The 14,584-nt window shown below is 57.6% G+C and overlaps 2 protein-coding genes and 1 long non-coding RNA gene across 4 annotated transcripts; 1 reads left to right on the top strand and 2 right to left on the bottom strand.

The window, feature by feature from the left end:
• On the bottom strand, positions 1 to 5,943 carry LOC115299114. Its single transcript, XR_003911987.1, has 2 exons — positions 5,242 to 5,943; positions 1 to 1,139 (listed from the first exon to the last, which is right to left on the bottom strand). It is a non-coding gene; the product is annotated as an uncharacterized LOC115299114 (long non-coding RNA).
• Positions 5,944 to 6,233: 290 nt separating this feature from the next.
• On the top strand, positions 6,234 to 8,402 carry LOC115298909. The gene is made up of 2 exons (XM_029948085.1): positions 6,234 to 6,567; positions 7,791 to 8,402. Exons 1-2 carry the CDS (start codon positions 6,294 to 6,296, stop codon positions 8,135 to 8,137), a joined length of 621 nt encoding a protein of 206 aa, XP_029803945.1. The 5' UTR covers positions 6,234 to 6,293; the 3' UTR covers positions 8,138 to 8,402.
• Positions 8,403 to 8,681: 279 nt separating this feature from the next.
• On the bottom strand, positions 8,682 to 14,090 carry TNFRSF14 (TNF receptor superfamily member 14). Of its 2 annotated transcripts, XM_029948083.1 has the most exons (8): positions 13,909 to 14,089; positions 13,172 to 13,280; positions 12,691 to 12,816; positions 11,516 to 11,701; positions 11,282 to 11,372; positions 10,432 to 10,604; positions 9,435 to 9,463; positions 8,682 to 9,274 (listed from the first exon to the last, which is right to left on the bottom strand). In XM_029948083.1, the coding sequence occupies exons 1-8, from the start codon at positions 13,915 to 13,917 to the stop codon at positions 9,188 to 9,190; spliced, it is 810 nt and encodes a 269-aa protein (XP_029803943.1). In that variant the 5' UTR covers positions 13,918 to 14,089; the 3' UTR covers positions 8,682 to 9,187. The 2 variants fall into 2 exon arrangements, with proteins under 2 accessions (XP_029803943.1, XP_029803944.1); XM_029948084.1 differs by lacking the exons at positions 8,682 to 9,274; positions 9,435 to 9,463 and adding an exon at positions 9,470 to 9,564 and having other exon boundaries at positions 13,909 to 14,090.
• Positions 14,091 to 14,584: the final 494 nt, after the last annotated feature.

A 14,584-nucleotide genomic window follows, 5' to 3' on the forward strand; every position in this document is an offset into this window, starting at 1 on the left:
TTACCACGTGCTTTGCGACTTTGCCTTGTTTATTGCTCACCACAGCCTTGTGGCCTGTGATCACCCGGTTTTACCGATAAGGGCCCAAGACAGTGGGGTGAGGAATGAAGCCAGGACTTGACCCGGATATTGGGGCGCGTAGATCTGTGGGCCCCGGCACGCGGCAGGTCCCACAGCCCTTGGACCAGGCTGGAGACTTCGAGTCTCCCAGGTTTGGGAGAGGGTTTAAGGCCTTAAATGTGTGGTAGGTGGTGGTAATCGGCCTGTAGACTGTTTTCTTCAGTAAGCAATCAGGTAATTGGTAAGAGGCACTTTTATGGCAACAAAAAAATATATACCTTAATGGCTAGAGCACAGTGTACCCCAGTGTCTGAGTCTTGTGTGTGCCGTGAGATTTACAGATGTCAGGCTTGGCGTGGGAACCGGCAGGAACCACACGGACGTGTCCGGTTTGTAAGGCGAGCATCTCGGGTGTCCTTGTGAATGGCCCACAGACCGCCTGCGCGTGAGCGTTCGGGCAGTTTCTCTGACGTTTACCCCAGTGTCCAGCTCCGGCAAACAACAACCAGAAGGAGAATTTAACGTCTGCAGAGATGCGTTATCGAAACCTAATTTTTCTCTCCCAAATCACCGTTATTTCCAGAGATAGCCAACTCAAGACCAATCTGTTTGTAGACGCAGCCCAATGTTAACAGACTTGGCCTGATTATTTACGGAAGCTCTGCACGAATCGTAGATTGAGCATGTAAACCTTTTAAAATTTGCTTTGCTGGAACTTTTTATGAGAAATCTCAGTTGAACTTTCAGTTGCCTCTCACGGCCCGAGGCCAAGTGCTTGTGGTCAGACAGGCCTGCAACACCGGTGACTCTGGGCGACTTCCTCTTCGCGAGGTCCCCAAGATGCCCTGAGGTTCCCCCACCTGCCAGGAAGTGACCCTTGCTCACCTGGGGAGGCTGCTGGGGACTCCGGAAGCAGGGAGGCGCCGACATTTCCAAAGGGCTTTAGAGGCTCCGTGCTTCATAAAGTCAACCTCAGTTCCTTCGAACTGTCTGGTCAGACCTGAGTCTATGCATGTCTCTCCCAGATACGACTTTCCTGTCACAGCCCTGGTGACATAGCCAGCGTTTCCAATGGTGTCCTGTTACACGAAGAATAGATTTGTATTAAATGTATGTAAATTATTATAATTTCCATGAATGAAAGGATGCGGGGAGTTTCTGAATTTCAGAGGGTGCAGGTAGAGAGAAAAATGGTTTCGTTTCCCACAGAGGAATATTTTCTCGTGCTTTGTTGTATCGTTGACCTTGTAATAGAAGGTTCTCTCAGTCTGGAAGAGCAAGGTAACTTTCAAACAAGAGTCATAAAAATACAGTCGTCTTTTTTAGTTTATTTAGTTCCAGGTTACTAATCTTTGCTCAGTTTGAACGCAGCTTTCCCTGTTAGTTCTGGAAATTCTTAACTGTTTCAGTTTTCTGATGTTAAAGAGATCAAAACCCTGCGTTTGTTTAAAACGCCCTTGTTGGAGATGAAACTCCTTTTGTAAATTGCAAAAGACTGTAATGCAACTGACAGGGGAATTCAGTTATTTCTGTGATGTGACATTTCAATGATTAGAACGTTAAGTGACGACCTTTTTAGCAAAACATATTAAAACGTCAGGAATTGTACGTATGTATATTTGAAGTTCTAGCGGTTACCCGGGCAATACAACCTAAGGTCTATCAGTATTTGTTTGACAGGGCTTCCCAAGTAACTTAACACACCAAATACATAAGCCTAATTGGTCAAAGGCTTCATTTACAATTTCAGTCTTGGGGAAGTTTGTTTAAAATTTCAGAAAGTCATAAAGCACATGCCTAGGTAGGACTACAGATCATTTTTTTTAAATGTTTTATTTTATTTTATTTATTTTTTAATGTTTTATTTATTTTTAATACAGAGAGAGACAGAGCATGAGAGGAGGAGGGGCAGAGAGAGAAGGAGACACAGAACCAGAAGCAGGCTCCAGGCTGGCTGTCAGCACAGAGCCTGATGCGGGGCTCGAACCCACCAATGTGAGATCTGACCTGAGCCCGAGTCAGAGGCCTAACCGACTGAGCCCCCCAGGCGCCCCAGATCATTTTAAAACTTAACCAGGGTACCTCGGTGGCTCAGTCGGTTGAGCGTCCAACTTCGGGTCAGGCTGTGATCTCGCGGTTCGTGGGTTCGAGTCCCACGTCGGGCTCTGTGCTGACAGCTCAGAGCCTGGAGCTGTTCAGATTCTGTGTCTCCCTCTCCTGCTTGTGTTCTCTCTTTCAAGAATAAATAAAGACAAAAAAAATTTTTTTAACTTATTTAGCCAAGATGGCAGTAAGAGACTCCAGATGCAAATATGTAGGGTTATATAGTGGTTGGCAAAACTCAGCTCCTTTAATATTGATGAATTTTAGTTCTTAAGGAACCAAGACTCAAAGACAAAGCATAAAAACCTTTTTTTTTTTTTTTAATGCTTTTCCGGGAGACAAAAAGTAAAACCTTTAGGATGCCTGGGTGGCTCAGTCGGTTAAGTGTCCAACTTCAGCTCAGTTCATGATCTCTCGGTTTGTGAATTTGAGCCCCATGTCAGGCTCTGTGCTGACGGCTAGGAGCCTGGAGCCTGCATCAGATTCTGTGTCTCCCTCTCATTCTCTGCCCTACCCCTGCTTGCTCGCTCTCTCTCTCTCTCTCTCTCTCTCTCTCTCTCAAAAATAAACATTTTAAAAATTAATAAAAAATAAATAAGAAAAAGAGAAAAAAACTTTTATTACATTTTTAAAATCAAGAGTGGACCAACAATCCAAGAAAACTTTGTCTTTTAAACAGAGGGAAAAGCAGAATTTTCATCTTACACCAGTGTACTATTTTTTTAATGTTTATTTGTTTATTTTGAGAGAGAGAGGGAGAGAGCTCAAGTAGGGGAGGGGCAGAGAGGAAGAGGGAGAGAGAGAATCCCAAGCAGGCTCCATGCTGCCAGCACAGAGCCTGATGAGGGGTTCGATCCCATGAACTGTGAGATCATGACCTGAGCTGAAATCAGGAGCTGGACGCTTAACCGACTGAGCCCCCCAGAGGCCCCCCACCAGAACAGCTTGAAAATATATTTAGGGGCAAAATGAACCGTCATTTCAAGTAACCCCTTTGCTAACAAACTGCAACAGAGAGAACACGAGCCTATTTGTCCTTCCGTAAACCTGGGTAGAAAAAGTTTCCTGTTTGTGTTGACCACGCAGAAGACACATCTGTGATCAGTGAACCAACGAATGCGTGTAAATGCCAAACATGTTCCACCTGCGTCCCCCTAAAACCATCAGTTTGTTCCCCACTGTCGACTTTCACCTGGGGCCCCGGGAACAAAGGGCGCGCATGGCTAAGCCCAAGGGGGTGCCCTTTGCGCCTCGACGTTGAGGAGGATGGTGCAGGAGCAGCTGTGCACCTCATCTAAGGTGGGACAGAAACAGGAGGGGGGGGGGAAAGGCCAGAAGCTGAAAAAAGCCCAGAGGACAGAGAAAGAGGTCTCCGGGTCCTAAAGCCCGTCAGTCAGACCGATGAGCAGCTGCAGATTTTCCCCCTCCACGAACAGAGCAAGTGCAAACGGGCGTCATGTGGGACCAGAGAAGTCCGGAACTTCCCTGAAACCATGGGCGTTTCAGCAGCTGCTTGGGAACATTCCTTCAAGGCCCTGCCCCTAGGTAGACTAGCCAGAGCCAGCTGGCTGCTTACCGTACTCACTAATGAGGGAGGGAGGGAGAGGCCCCCACCGACAGCTGGCGTCGCCAGAGTCCACCGGCCGGAGCAGCGAGAGACAGTGTCGGTGGCCCTTCACCAGGGACGGCCCGAGTCTCCCCCAGCAACCTGGGCCTATGCAGACGAGACCTGTTGAGACCAGCATCCAGTACACCAGGAGGGAGTCTGTCAGCTGGTTACTGGCCGAGCACCCTCTGCAGGAGGCCCTGAGATCGGGGTCCTGATTCAGGGCCGTTCAGGGCCGGACAGAGGGCGCCTCAGACCATCTGCCCGGTTCCCTGCAGAAGAGAGCTAACTGATCAGTTGTAGCGAAGCTTCGAAGTCCTATTAATAGGCTATTTTTTCTTGTCCCCTAAGGAGTACTGAGGCCGTGCAGTTTGCCCGAAGACCTTTTTTAAAGCTTGGAATCAGAATTGATTCCAGTGGGTTAAAAGGCATCCCAAGGGAGAGTCCTTGGGAACTAAAGAAGAATCCTAGAGAAGGTCTTTACCAAAATCCCCCGCCCCACCCCCTGCGCAACTCCCCGGTGACACATCATGCAGGGTACGCCACAGGCTCCTGGTGTCAAACAAAATCACTGTGATCCCAAGGCAGCTGAAAAGGCCCCTTAGGAGGGATGCCAGCGTCCCCCCCCCCGCACCGCCCCCATTCTAGACCGCAAAATGTGTGTCCGCATATGGACCAAGAAACTTGCCGTGAAGGCCGTGCCATTTTAACCCCATGGAAAACACCAGAAAAGTTTTATAAGGGGAAATTATCCAACTTTGTAATTTCGGGAGTCAGGAGGGGACACTGATGAAAAAACAGTAAAGACAGAAATCCATCGCAGTCTCCGCGACGGTCGGGCACATGGAGCCTTCACCGCTAACTCCTCCAGGGAGCCGGCCCGAGGGGCTCTAGTTCAGTCGGGTACTGGTCTCGGCCGGCTCTGAGCCGACGTCGTGCAGCCACAAATGGCTGGACCAGGGACGTGGAGAGGATCACGTTAGACCAGTGAGGAGGAAACCTCGCTTGTCTTTAAGATCAGCAGCCGCCCTGGGGACTTCGGTGGCTCTCCTGTGCCCAAAAGACAACTCTGGATGAGAATCGGGATGAAGGGGGCGCCTGGGTGGCTCAGGCGGCTAAGTGTCTGACTCTTGATTTCGACTAAGGTCATGATTTCACAGTTCGTGAGTTTGAGCCCCGATTTCTCTCTCCCTCTCTGCCCCCTGGGTTGCTCTCTCTCTCTCTCTCTCTCAAAAAATAAATAAACATAAAAAAAAGGATAAGAATATAGGAAGGGCGTCAAGTATCTGGGTCTTATTACCATTCCAGCCAGGGCACTAACTTCCAGCCCAAAGATGGACTTCCTCCTCCCTGCCGAGCAGCCACAGGCTAGGGGGTTGCAGCCTGAGCAACGGACACGGAAGGGCTCCCAGAAGACCAAACTCCCGGAAAAGCTCCTGAGAAAAGTAAAGGACGGGAGAGGAAGTACTCACCAAATTTGCACCGAGGCTCAGAGTCCCATGAAAGGATGCACAGCCCCACGTAAGGGCACAACAATGATGAAATTTGCAGAGGGGTTCGTGAGCGAATGGCCATGAAAGAATTCTTGAGACAGTTTTTCGGGGCAAAAAAAGGTGATTGTGATTATAGCCGGGGCAGGACTCGTGCGTGGGCAGGGAAAGAGCTGCTCTGGGATTGTGAGGGGTGAAGGACGAAATACTTTTTAATTCGTGGGGGTTACGGACAGTGTACTGTCTACGGAATTTGGAAGCAAGGCTTTCGGGACCTTGAGGGGCTAGCTGCTGTTAAGATAAGGTTACCTGTAGTCTTTAATAAAACAAACTTTAAGGCACCGAAGCACCCATGAGTTCCTTGAGGAAGCTCACCCTCCGCATGTTTCCGGGGTCTGTCGGTGGAGGGCCAGCTGGAAGGCGATTTTAATTTAAGCTACATTTCTCTTGCTTTTGTTTCCCTCATCAGCATAGGTTAGTTTTTCTTTTTCTTGATGGTTGTTTTATCCATTTGAAATATACTTTTTTCATTATTTTGAGTTTCTATTGCGTTTTACAGGTTTGCATCCAAGCCTTGTTGATTAGATCCATTGTTAGCCTTAAAAAAAATAAAATGGCCAGTTACTTTGCCAGCAAATACTGGTTTATCTGGGAATAGCAGAGAATTGCAACCCAGGACGCAACCGCAGAGGACGACGCAGAGGAAAGGCCAGAGACGCCTCCGGCACAGAGCAGGGAGGGCGCTGGGCGGGGCTGCTCCGAACGCCTCGAATCACAGAGTTTGAAGTATAGTGGCTTCTCATTGGCTGGGCTGTGACTGTCTCTCATTGGCTGGACTCTGAGAGTCTCTCATTGGTTAGGCTGTGACTGTTTCTCATTGGCTGGGTCTGTGTGAGTGTCTCATTGGCTGAACTGTTGCCGGGTAGGAGGAAGCTTTCCTTCCGCCCACTGAGGCAGTGAAGTAATAGCATCCTCCTGCAAGGCAGGCCTTTTCCTGGGCGCTCTGCCGTTGACACAGCCCCTCCCTGCTCCACATGGCCTGTCTGCCAGCCGAGGGCGGGCCTGGGCAGGATGCTGGCAGGGCGGGCCACGAGCACCCCCTGCTTCCCGAGGCAGTCCTGAGCAGCTCCTGCGGGTGCAGAAGGCTCCTGGGGCCGCTCCTCCCCTCCCACACCGCCGTGCTGGCTGCTTGCCCCCTGCCCTGGGTCAAGGAGAGCGCTAGGACGTTGCCACCAGGGCATTTGTCCACTGTCCGCCACAGCTGGACCTGGAGTTCTGAAAGACGCGTGAAGACTGCTTGTGTGCCTGGTAAGACCTGATCAGCATCCAGGATGCCCACCGAGACCCGGACTGGCCTCCTGCAGGAGGAGCCCCATGGGTCACAGTGCTGGGTTCAGCAGGAAGCCCCCCTCCCACTCCCCTGGGCACCAGGACCCCTGCCCCTCAGAACCCTGAGCTGCCTGATGAGAGCACAGTCACCGGGGACATGGGGCTCGGTGTCCCCCCACCACCGCCACTGGAAACCAGCCCACATGGAGCTCCTTGTGCCCTGGAGGGAAGCATGGGGCCGGTGAAGGGCTGCCCAGGGAGTGAGCCAAGGGTGGGGTGAGCGTAGGGGAGGGCGCTGCCATAGGGGCCTGAGGTCCATGGAAGAAAGCCGTCCTAGGGAAAGGTAGGGCTCGGGACTCAGCCAGGGACCGAGGGTGGGGCGGGACAGGGAAGAACCCCTGTTCCCCAAGGTTGGGGTGCAGCTCCAGCATTTGGGCTCCTGCAAGGAGATGCCTGCCCTGTCCCCACCCCCACCAGCTCAGCTACAGGGAAAGGACCCACCAGGCCAGCGAGGCGCCCTGAGCCCCAGCCTCCTGCTGGCCAGAGGTTAGGGTGCTGGTAGCAGAAAACAGCTGCTCACCGATGGGCCCGGGCCGCTGGCCTGGGCGGCCCTGCTCCACTCCCTGGAGACCCTGGGCCGAGGGAGGGGCCGAGGAGATAGAGGTGGGGGCAGAAACAGAAGCAGGGGTGAAGTGGTCACAGGGGTGGGGCTTGCAGAGGGAGAGCAGGCTCAGGCCTTGGGGGAGGGCTCAGGGCTGCAGGCAGGGCAGGAGAGAGGGGCAAGGGCTGGGAGGTGGGCCTGGCCATGCTGTGTGTGCGTCCCTCTGAGCGAGGACCAGCCTGTCCTAACCTGTCCCAAGGCTTCCATCTGGAAACCTCTAACTCAGCCCCCAGACTGGCAAAGTGGGGGCCGCTCTCAGGAGCACAAAAGAAACACGTCAGTTAAAGAGCCGTGACTGCCTGTGTCCCTTGTAGTACTGAGCTCCTGGCTGGGGCTCTGGGCTGGTCTCTGCGATCCTGTGGGCATCTTCTCCATGGCTGTGTTTCTAAAGGAAAAAAAAAAAAAAGGTGCCTAATAGAATTGGGGCAAAAAAAAGGCTAAAATGGCCCGGTGAGGGGTTGGAGCTGGTCCATTGGGCGTGCTGTTGGTAATAATGTGTTCTGGAAGATGTTACATTTTGAGCTCTGTGCTGCTCTCAAAGGTTCGACGTGCCTGTTGCGCAGACCTCTCACGGAACTGGCGCCTCGCTCACACTCTGGGTGGAATTTAGGAGGCTCCTTGGCGAGTTTGGCTATGCGCCTGCGCAGGCGAGCCCGCCCCGGTGCACCGGCCTTTCTGCTGATCCTCACGGCCCCCACCTGGCACCGTGTAGGTGCTGGGGCGAGGCACTGTGCTGTGGTGGCCCCGGTGGCCGTGGGCCGGCAGGAAAGTGACCCGAGAGGACTCGGATTGAACCGCAGCGGGAACTTCCTGGGGATGCTTTGGGCTGCTGTACACCGAGCGGCCGCGTCGAACGCTGGGAACGTTCGAAGGGAGGTTTCACGGTGAACCTGTGCCTGGACAGGAGGCCCCTCCCCGCGGCCCCGTCTGGGGCCCGCCCTTCTAGGAGCAGCCTGGTGGGTTTGGGGGAGAATGTTCCAGAAGCCAGTGTGTGGGCCTGCCGGGCTCGTCACTGGGTTGAGGTTCTCAGGAGACCGGAGCAGGGACTGGGCGTCAGAAAGGAGAGGGGCAGCGTCTTGCTAGACAAATCTGGGACAGCGCGTCCGCAGAACAATGACAGTCATGCATGGGAATCGGTGGTTGAAGGATGAGGCACGGGCTGCTGCGGGGGAGCACGGAGGCTGACTCACCAGTGTGGGGGGGTCACGTCCCCGACTGAAAACCCTCACGATCATCTTTCAGGCAAAACTCATCAGGGGCGCCTGGGGGCTCAGTCGGTTAAGTAGCTGACATCAGCTCAGGTCATGATCTCAGGGTTCATGGGTTCGAGCCTCACATTGGGCTCTGTGCTGACAGAGCCTGGAGTCTGCTTCGGATTCTGTGTCTCCCTCTCCCTCTGACCCTCCCCTGTGTGTTCACTTTCTCAAGTAAATAAACATTAAAGAAAGTTTTTTTAATTAAAACATCTTTTTCAAATCACCAGTGGGTGAATGTTTGGGGAGAAACAGGTTATTTACATACTCTCAAAACCTCCTTCCAAAATACACCTTTTAACAAGTTAAAAAGCCATTATTTATTTGTTAAGAAAATAACCCCAATTTAAAAATCACTTCCAAACGTGCCCGTCATTCACATCTTGCTGACTCCGTGGTCCACATCTGGGTGTCGCCGCAGCTGTGAGCAGGTGCGGGCACGTCCCAGGTGAGCAAGCCGCCGCTCAGAGGCCGTGTCCTCACAGGGCTGGGTCTACATGTAGGCAGCACAGAAGTGGGGGCGGGTCTGGTCCCTTTGTGAAATTGATGGGACCCATGTGGGGTCCCTGAGCCCCCTGAGCCGTGGCCGGCATCCCTCTGCTGGCTGGAGTCTGTAGTGAGCCCGAGAGGGGCCCACGGTCCGCTCCGAGCAGGCACAGCCCGAGACGTCTCTGACATCGGTCTCCTAGAGCTGTTCATCAGTGGCTTGGTCCCTCTCGGGAAACACGGACGTTGTCTCCTCCAGAGCCACGGTGGTGACGACTGGCGGGGCCTGGATGGACACAGCACACCCTTCCGTGTCCGGATGGGGACGTCCAGCACGAACATCTGCCTGCGCCGGGCCCGGCCTCACGCACAGGACCCAGCCCCCCCCCCCCCGAGCATCACCTCCAGGGGTCGGGGCAGGGTGGGGGGGGGACGATGCATAATACCTGTAAGAGTCTCCCCTTGGTGGGTGCACCTGCAAGATAGAGACCCTGCATCACGTGGGCCCTCTCAGCAGTGGGGGTGGGGGACCAGAGCTGTTCCCAGAGGATTCCTCTTCCCCGGGAGAAGGACCCCCTGGAAGACAGGCCAGACGCATGGGGACGTGTCCACCAGGGGGCCCCAGACATGTGACAATATGGCAACTCCTGCCCGAGTCTCCAGCTGCCAAGCCCTGTCTCTCGCCCACCCTGATGTGCTGGTCATCTTGGGAAAAGGAGTGGCCACAGGGGAGGGTCCCTCGGGGAACGGGTGCCCCAGGGTCAGGTGAGACAGCACTGGCCACTGCGGGGCCCCGCTCAGAGCCTGGGACGCCGAGACCTGCCTGTAGCCTGGGGGCCCTGGGGCGAGGACCCAGTGCGGACTAGCTGACAGCCCAAGAACCTGGCTGACCTTCCCCCTAGGACTCTGCTGAGCGCCTGCTTCCTGCTGGGAGCCAGAGCTGGGTCCGCGGAGCCAGGTCCAGGCCTGGATGTGGAGCCCACAGCAGGGGCTGAGGAGTGAGTGAGTGAGTGACATGGGGCCTCTCCAGGGGACTCAGCCTTGCCCACGGCTCACCCTCCAACCCATCCTTCCCATATCCGTCTGCAGCCTGCCCGGTGCTCCTCTGCCCCACAGGGCAGACAGGGCCTTGGAGCCCATGGTGGTGAGTGGGCACGGGGCAGGGCGAGAAGGGGATCCTGGAACGGGGGGGCCCTGTCCTGCCGGCCCCCCAGCGCCCCCCCAGGATCCCATGACATCAGCAATCGAACTCACTTCCCCCGGCCAGCAGCAGCCCCCCTCATGCCCCCACCCCCACCTGGGCGAGAAGCCAAGGAACCCTGGAGCCGCTCCTGCAGGGCCCTCCCCCCACTGGAGGACAGAGCTGGAGGGACGGGAGGGTCTTGGAGATGCACCTGCCGGAGGGGGGGGGCGCTGAGCCCTGACGGGAGCCCCGTTGCTCACCAGGTGACCGTCTGTTTTTCATCCATATCCAGACGACTATGGCTGTGACTATTATGCCAACAGCCACAAGTATGGGAAGGATCACGGCCAGAGAAGGAGGGCACGAGGGGGAGCACGTGACATCGGAGCTGCTGGTCCCAGGGTTCACAAGCCTCTGGAAAGAGCTGTTGCACCTGGGAGAGAGCAGGGTAGGAGCCTGGTGCTCACTCGGCCCCGGGGTGGGGCGTCCCTGAGGCACCGCCCCGTGGCAAGGTGCTCTGGCGGCTCTGGGTGTGAACTTGGGTCCCTCTGTCTTCCCAGGCCTCACTGCTATGCGGAGACAGGATGGGGGAGAAGGACGGGGAGGGGACAGTGATCACAGGGGAGGCAGCAGGGCAGAGAGAGCCTTCGTCAGGGGAGACAACCCTTAAAGCCAGCATGGAGACGGACAGACAGACCAGGGGGAGGCAGGGTGGCGCCCACCAGCAGCCACGGGCGGTCACCCCAGGCCCCCCCCAGGGACACTCTGAAGGCCCAGGTTAGCTCTGGGCTTCGGGGAAGGCCACAGGAGGAATGGAGTCCTCACTCTGAGGACCTCCCTGACTCCACATTCGCTGGGAGCCCCTGTAGACCTGATACCTGGGGACACCCCGAACCCAGGGGACTGGGAATCTGGCGGCAGCATCCCTCCATATCTGCCCCAGGGAAGAAGGTCCATCCTTGGCCTCCGGGAAGCTCGAGTCCATGGACTTTCAGTTCTTGGCTAATGTGATGGGGTGTATGAGCCCCAGAGTTCAGGCTTTTTTGCCAGGGTAGCAGGGAGGAGCCCCTCCCGGGGACGCAGGGCTGAGACCGCCCCAGGATCACCTACTTGGTCCAGGGCTGGCACTCCTCCAGGGTCCCACTGGGCGAGAAGGTCCCAGGAGGGCAGTCCTCACACACCGTGTCCTGCCACTCAGTGCCTGTGAAAGGGCAGGGCCAGGTAGGGACGATGCAGGGGCTGCGGCCAGGGGGCAGCTGGGCGTCCCCACCACGGGCTTGGGTCTGGGGGCCGTCCCTTACAGGGTTCAGGGTCAGGAGGCCGGCTGCCCGGTCTGCTGCTCACCTCTCTCCCGCACCCTCTGGCCGGGTCTGCAGGCAGAGTGGGGACGGCACTCCACACAGTCGTCCCCCGACTCACTGACGCAGAAGTGGCCCTGGCCACAGACGCACACGGTGTTCTCTGTCCTCGTGCACTTCCGCCTGGCCACCAGGCCCATGGCTGGGACCCAAGAGGAGGAGCTAAGAGCAGCTGTGGGGGGCAGTGCTGAGCACCCCGACCCAGGAGAAGGCGGGACAGCACGGCAGGCCTGAGGGCTCCGGCCTGGGGACAGGTGGGTGGCAGGCCCCCAGCCCAGCGCTGCAGCCTGCTGCGTGTGTCTGGGCCCAGCCCTGCTCCCACCAGAGGGCCCTGCCAGGTGCACTCCCCGCTCAGCCCAAACCCGGCACCTGCAGGGACGCGGCCTGGCGGGCAAGCGGAGATTTTGTCCCACACAGCCCCACATGGGATGTGGGAAGCACCATCAGCGTGGGGCAGTCCCAGGAGGCAGGCCCAGCCTGTGACACACACACCTGAAGACCCCGCCCCTCAGGCTAGTCAGATGGCGGCGCCCTCCCCCAGCCAGCAGTGGGGGTGGGATAGCGCTGGGCCCCTGAGCCCCTGCTGAGGGGCAGCCTTGTGGGCCGTCTGCACCCCAACCTCAGCGCGATAAGACAGGTGTCTGTGGGTGAGCCCGAGGCCCCCAGCCCCTGACCCCACCTGACTGGACCCCAAATGCATTCCAGCCTCCTGGAACTTCCTCCTGGGGTCCCTCGACCCCAGACCACTAGGCAGGAAGAAGGTGAGGGCCAGAGCACTGAGCTATGAGTAGGGGTCCCCAGCGGTATGGTGTGGAGGCTGGGGGGGGTCCCTAGGACCTGCACACTGTGGGTGGACGAGGTCCAGCCCCTCAGGACCAGTGGGCTGGGGAAGCAGTCCGGGACCCTGTGGTTCCAACAGGGCTGGCCCCGGGCGCAGGTGTCCATGTGACTGATGGGGTCCCTGAGCTCTGGAGGACCCGGCTAACGGGGTTACAAAGGCACTGGTCCCCCTCCGGGAAGAGAGAGGTGTGGACAGAGGCCCAAGGATCCCCGAAGGACCTGCCTGCAGACATCTGTCCTGGAGACGGGGCGGGCCCGGCCCAGCGCCTGGTGCTGGGCAGGCGGGCACGCCCCCACAGCAGGATGGGACCTGGTTCTCACCTGGGTCGCACACATGGCACTGCAGACACTCGCTCAGGCCATTGAAGTGGGCAGTGTAGGTCCCGGGGTCGCAAGGAACACACACCGTGCCGGTCAGCTCCCCACAGGCCTCCTTCACCCGGTAACCTGCACCCAGAGGCCCCAGGTCACTCGGGCCTGGGGAGGGCCCTGCAGGGGGACCCACCCGTCCTGCCACCTGGAAGCCCCCGGCAGGTGTGACCCTGCCCCCAGGACCAAGGGCACCTGAGCTGCTCCCCACGCTACAGATGGTGCCCTGCTGCCTGTCACCAGGGAGCATGCTCTGGGGGAGTGGGAACATTCTGGAAGGAGGTGGGGGCCTTCTGGTGCGTGTGGGCATGACTGTGCCCCAGTGCTGGCTTCAGGCCCCAGCTCCTGGCCTTGAATGGGCTGGCTGGGCCCTCCAGGCCACATTCTGGGGGGTAGACAGAGTGGGGGGCACTGCCCCCAGGCCTGCACGTACCTGGACTACACTTCGGGCAGCACTCGGCCCCTACCGGATACTCCCCCTCTTCGCACTGGGCCAAGGCCAGGGAGCAGCGCAGGGGCCCCAGAAGGAGGAGGTACAGGGCCTGTGGAGACAGGGCACAGTTGGGGGAGGGGGCAAAGCTGCCAGGGCTGCTGCCCGCACCCCAGGCTCACCCCCTGTGAAATGTGGGAGCAGCTGCCCTTGGGGAACCGCAGGGACAGAGCAGGGACCACCCTGAGCAGTCACAGGCCACGCAGGGGAGGCAGGTGGCTCTGGGCCGGAGGTGGGGGTGAGGAGGGCAGTGGAGGGGCCCTGGTTCCAGGGCTGACTCCGCCCACAGCCACAGGAGCAGGCGGGGGAGGGGGGGGCCTCCTGAGGAGCAGCACCCTGGGCCAGCAGCCTGCTGGGCCGAGTCCCAGATCCACCCTCCCTGCACAAACAAGGACTTTATCTCCGGGGACCAGGCTGTGGGAGGGGTCAGGTTGCTGGACAGCGCCCTCCAGTGGAGGGGGCACGGGGAGGAGAACGGAGAGGAACATTGCCGCTGTTGGGGGGTACGGCTTCCTGCCAAGCTGCCCCAGGAACCTCTGGTAGCAGGGGGCTGAGTGCCTGGGGCCTGAGTCAGCCCAAGAGACAGCTGGGAAGTGGTTAAGGCCCAGGGCAGGTCCGGCGAGAGGGCTTGGGAAACACACACACACACACAAACACACACACAGGCTCAGAGGACTCACCAGGCTCATGTCATTAGGCTTGGGTGCCGGGCTCCAGGGGGGCGGCCCCCAGCCTCAGAGAGGCTCTCTGTTCCCCCTCAGGACCCCTCATTCCCCAGCCGCTGGCCCAGGACCCCTGCCAGCAGATCCGACTTGCACTCAGCCCAGCCCGGAAAGAATGCTTTTGAAAGTAAAAGAAAAAGCAAAAGAGGAGGAGCCAGCCGCACTTGGAAGACTGCGTTGGGGAGAGCTGGAGACAGGAGCTGACCAGATAGGATTTGGGGGTGACAGTGGGGTGCGTGGGGGCCGAAAGAATTCTTGAAGGTGTCTTTAGTGCAAAAAGGTGATTTTATTAAAGCACAGGGCGGGGACCACAAGGGGACACTGGGTAAACACTGTGGGGCTGGGGGCGGTAAAGTCCGGGGGAAGTTTCCAGTGACAGTGAGTCCCGGGTCCTGGCTGTCCTGAGCTAAGGTGGTTTCCCCTCTAGCAAAGCCTGAGCAGTGAGCCGGTCGGGAGTCCTGGAGAAACGGTTTCTTCCGAGACCTCGACTTTGTCCGTGGGCGGGGCGCCCGGAGGCTCGGTCCCTTAAACGTCCAACGGCTCAGGTCACAATCTCACAGTCAGGAGTTCAAGCTCTGCGTCCGTCCGGTTCGGTGCTGACCTTCGGAGCCTGGAGCCTGCTTGGGATTCAGTG

Source organism: Suricata suricatta, chromosome 8, assembly GCF_006229205.1.
Source record: "Suricata suricatta isolate VVHF042 chromosome 8, meerkat_22Aug2017_6uvM2_HiC, whole genome shotgun sequence".
Lineage (NCBI taxonomy): Eukaryota > Metazoa > Chordata > Mammalia > Carnivora > Herpestidae > Suricata > Suricata suricatta.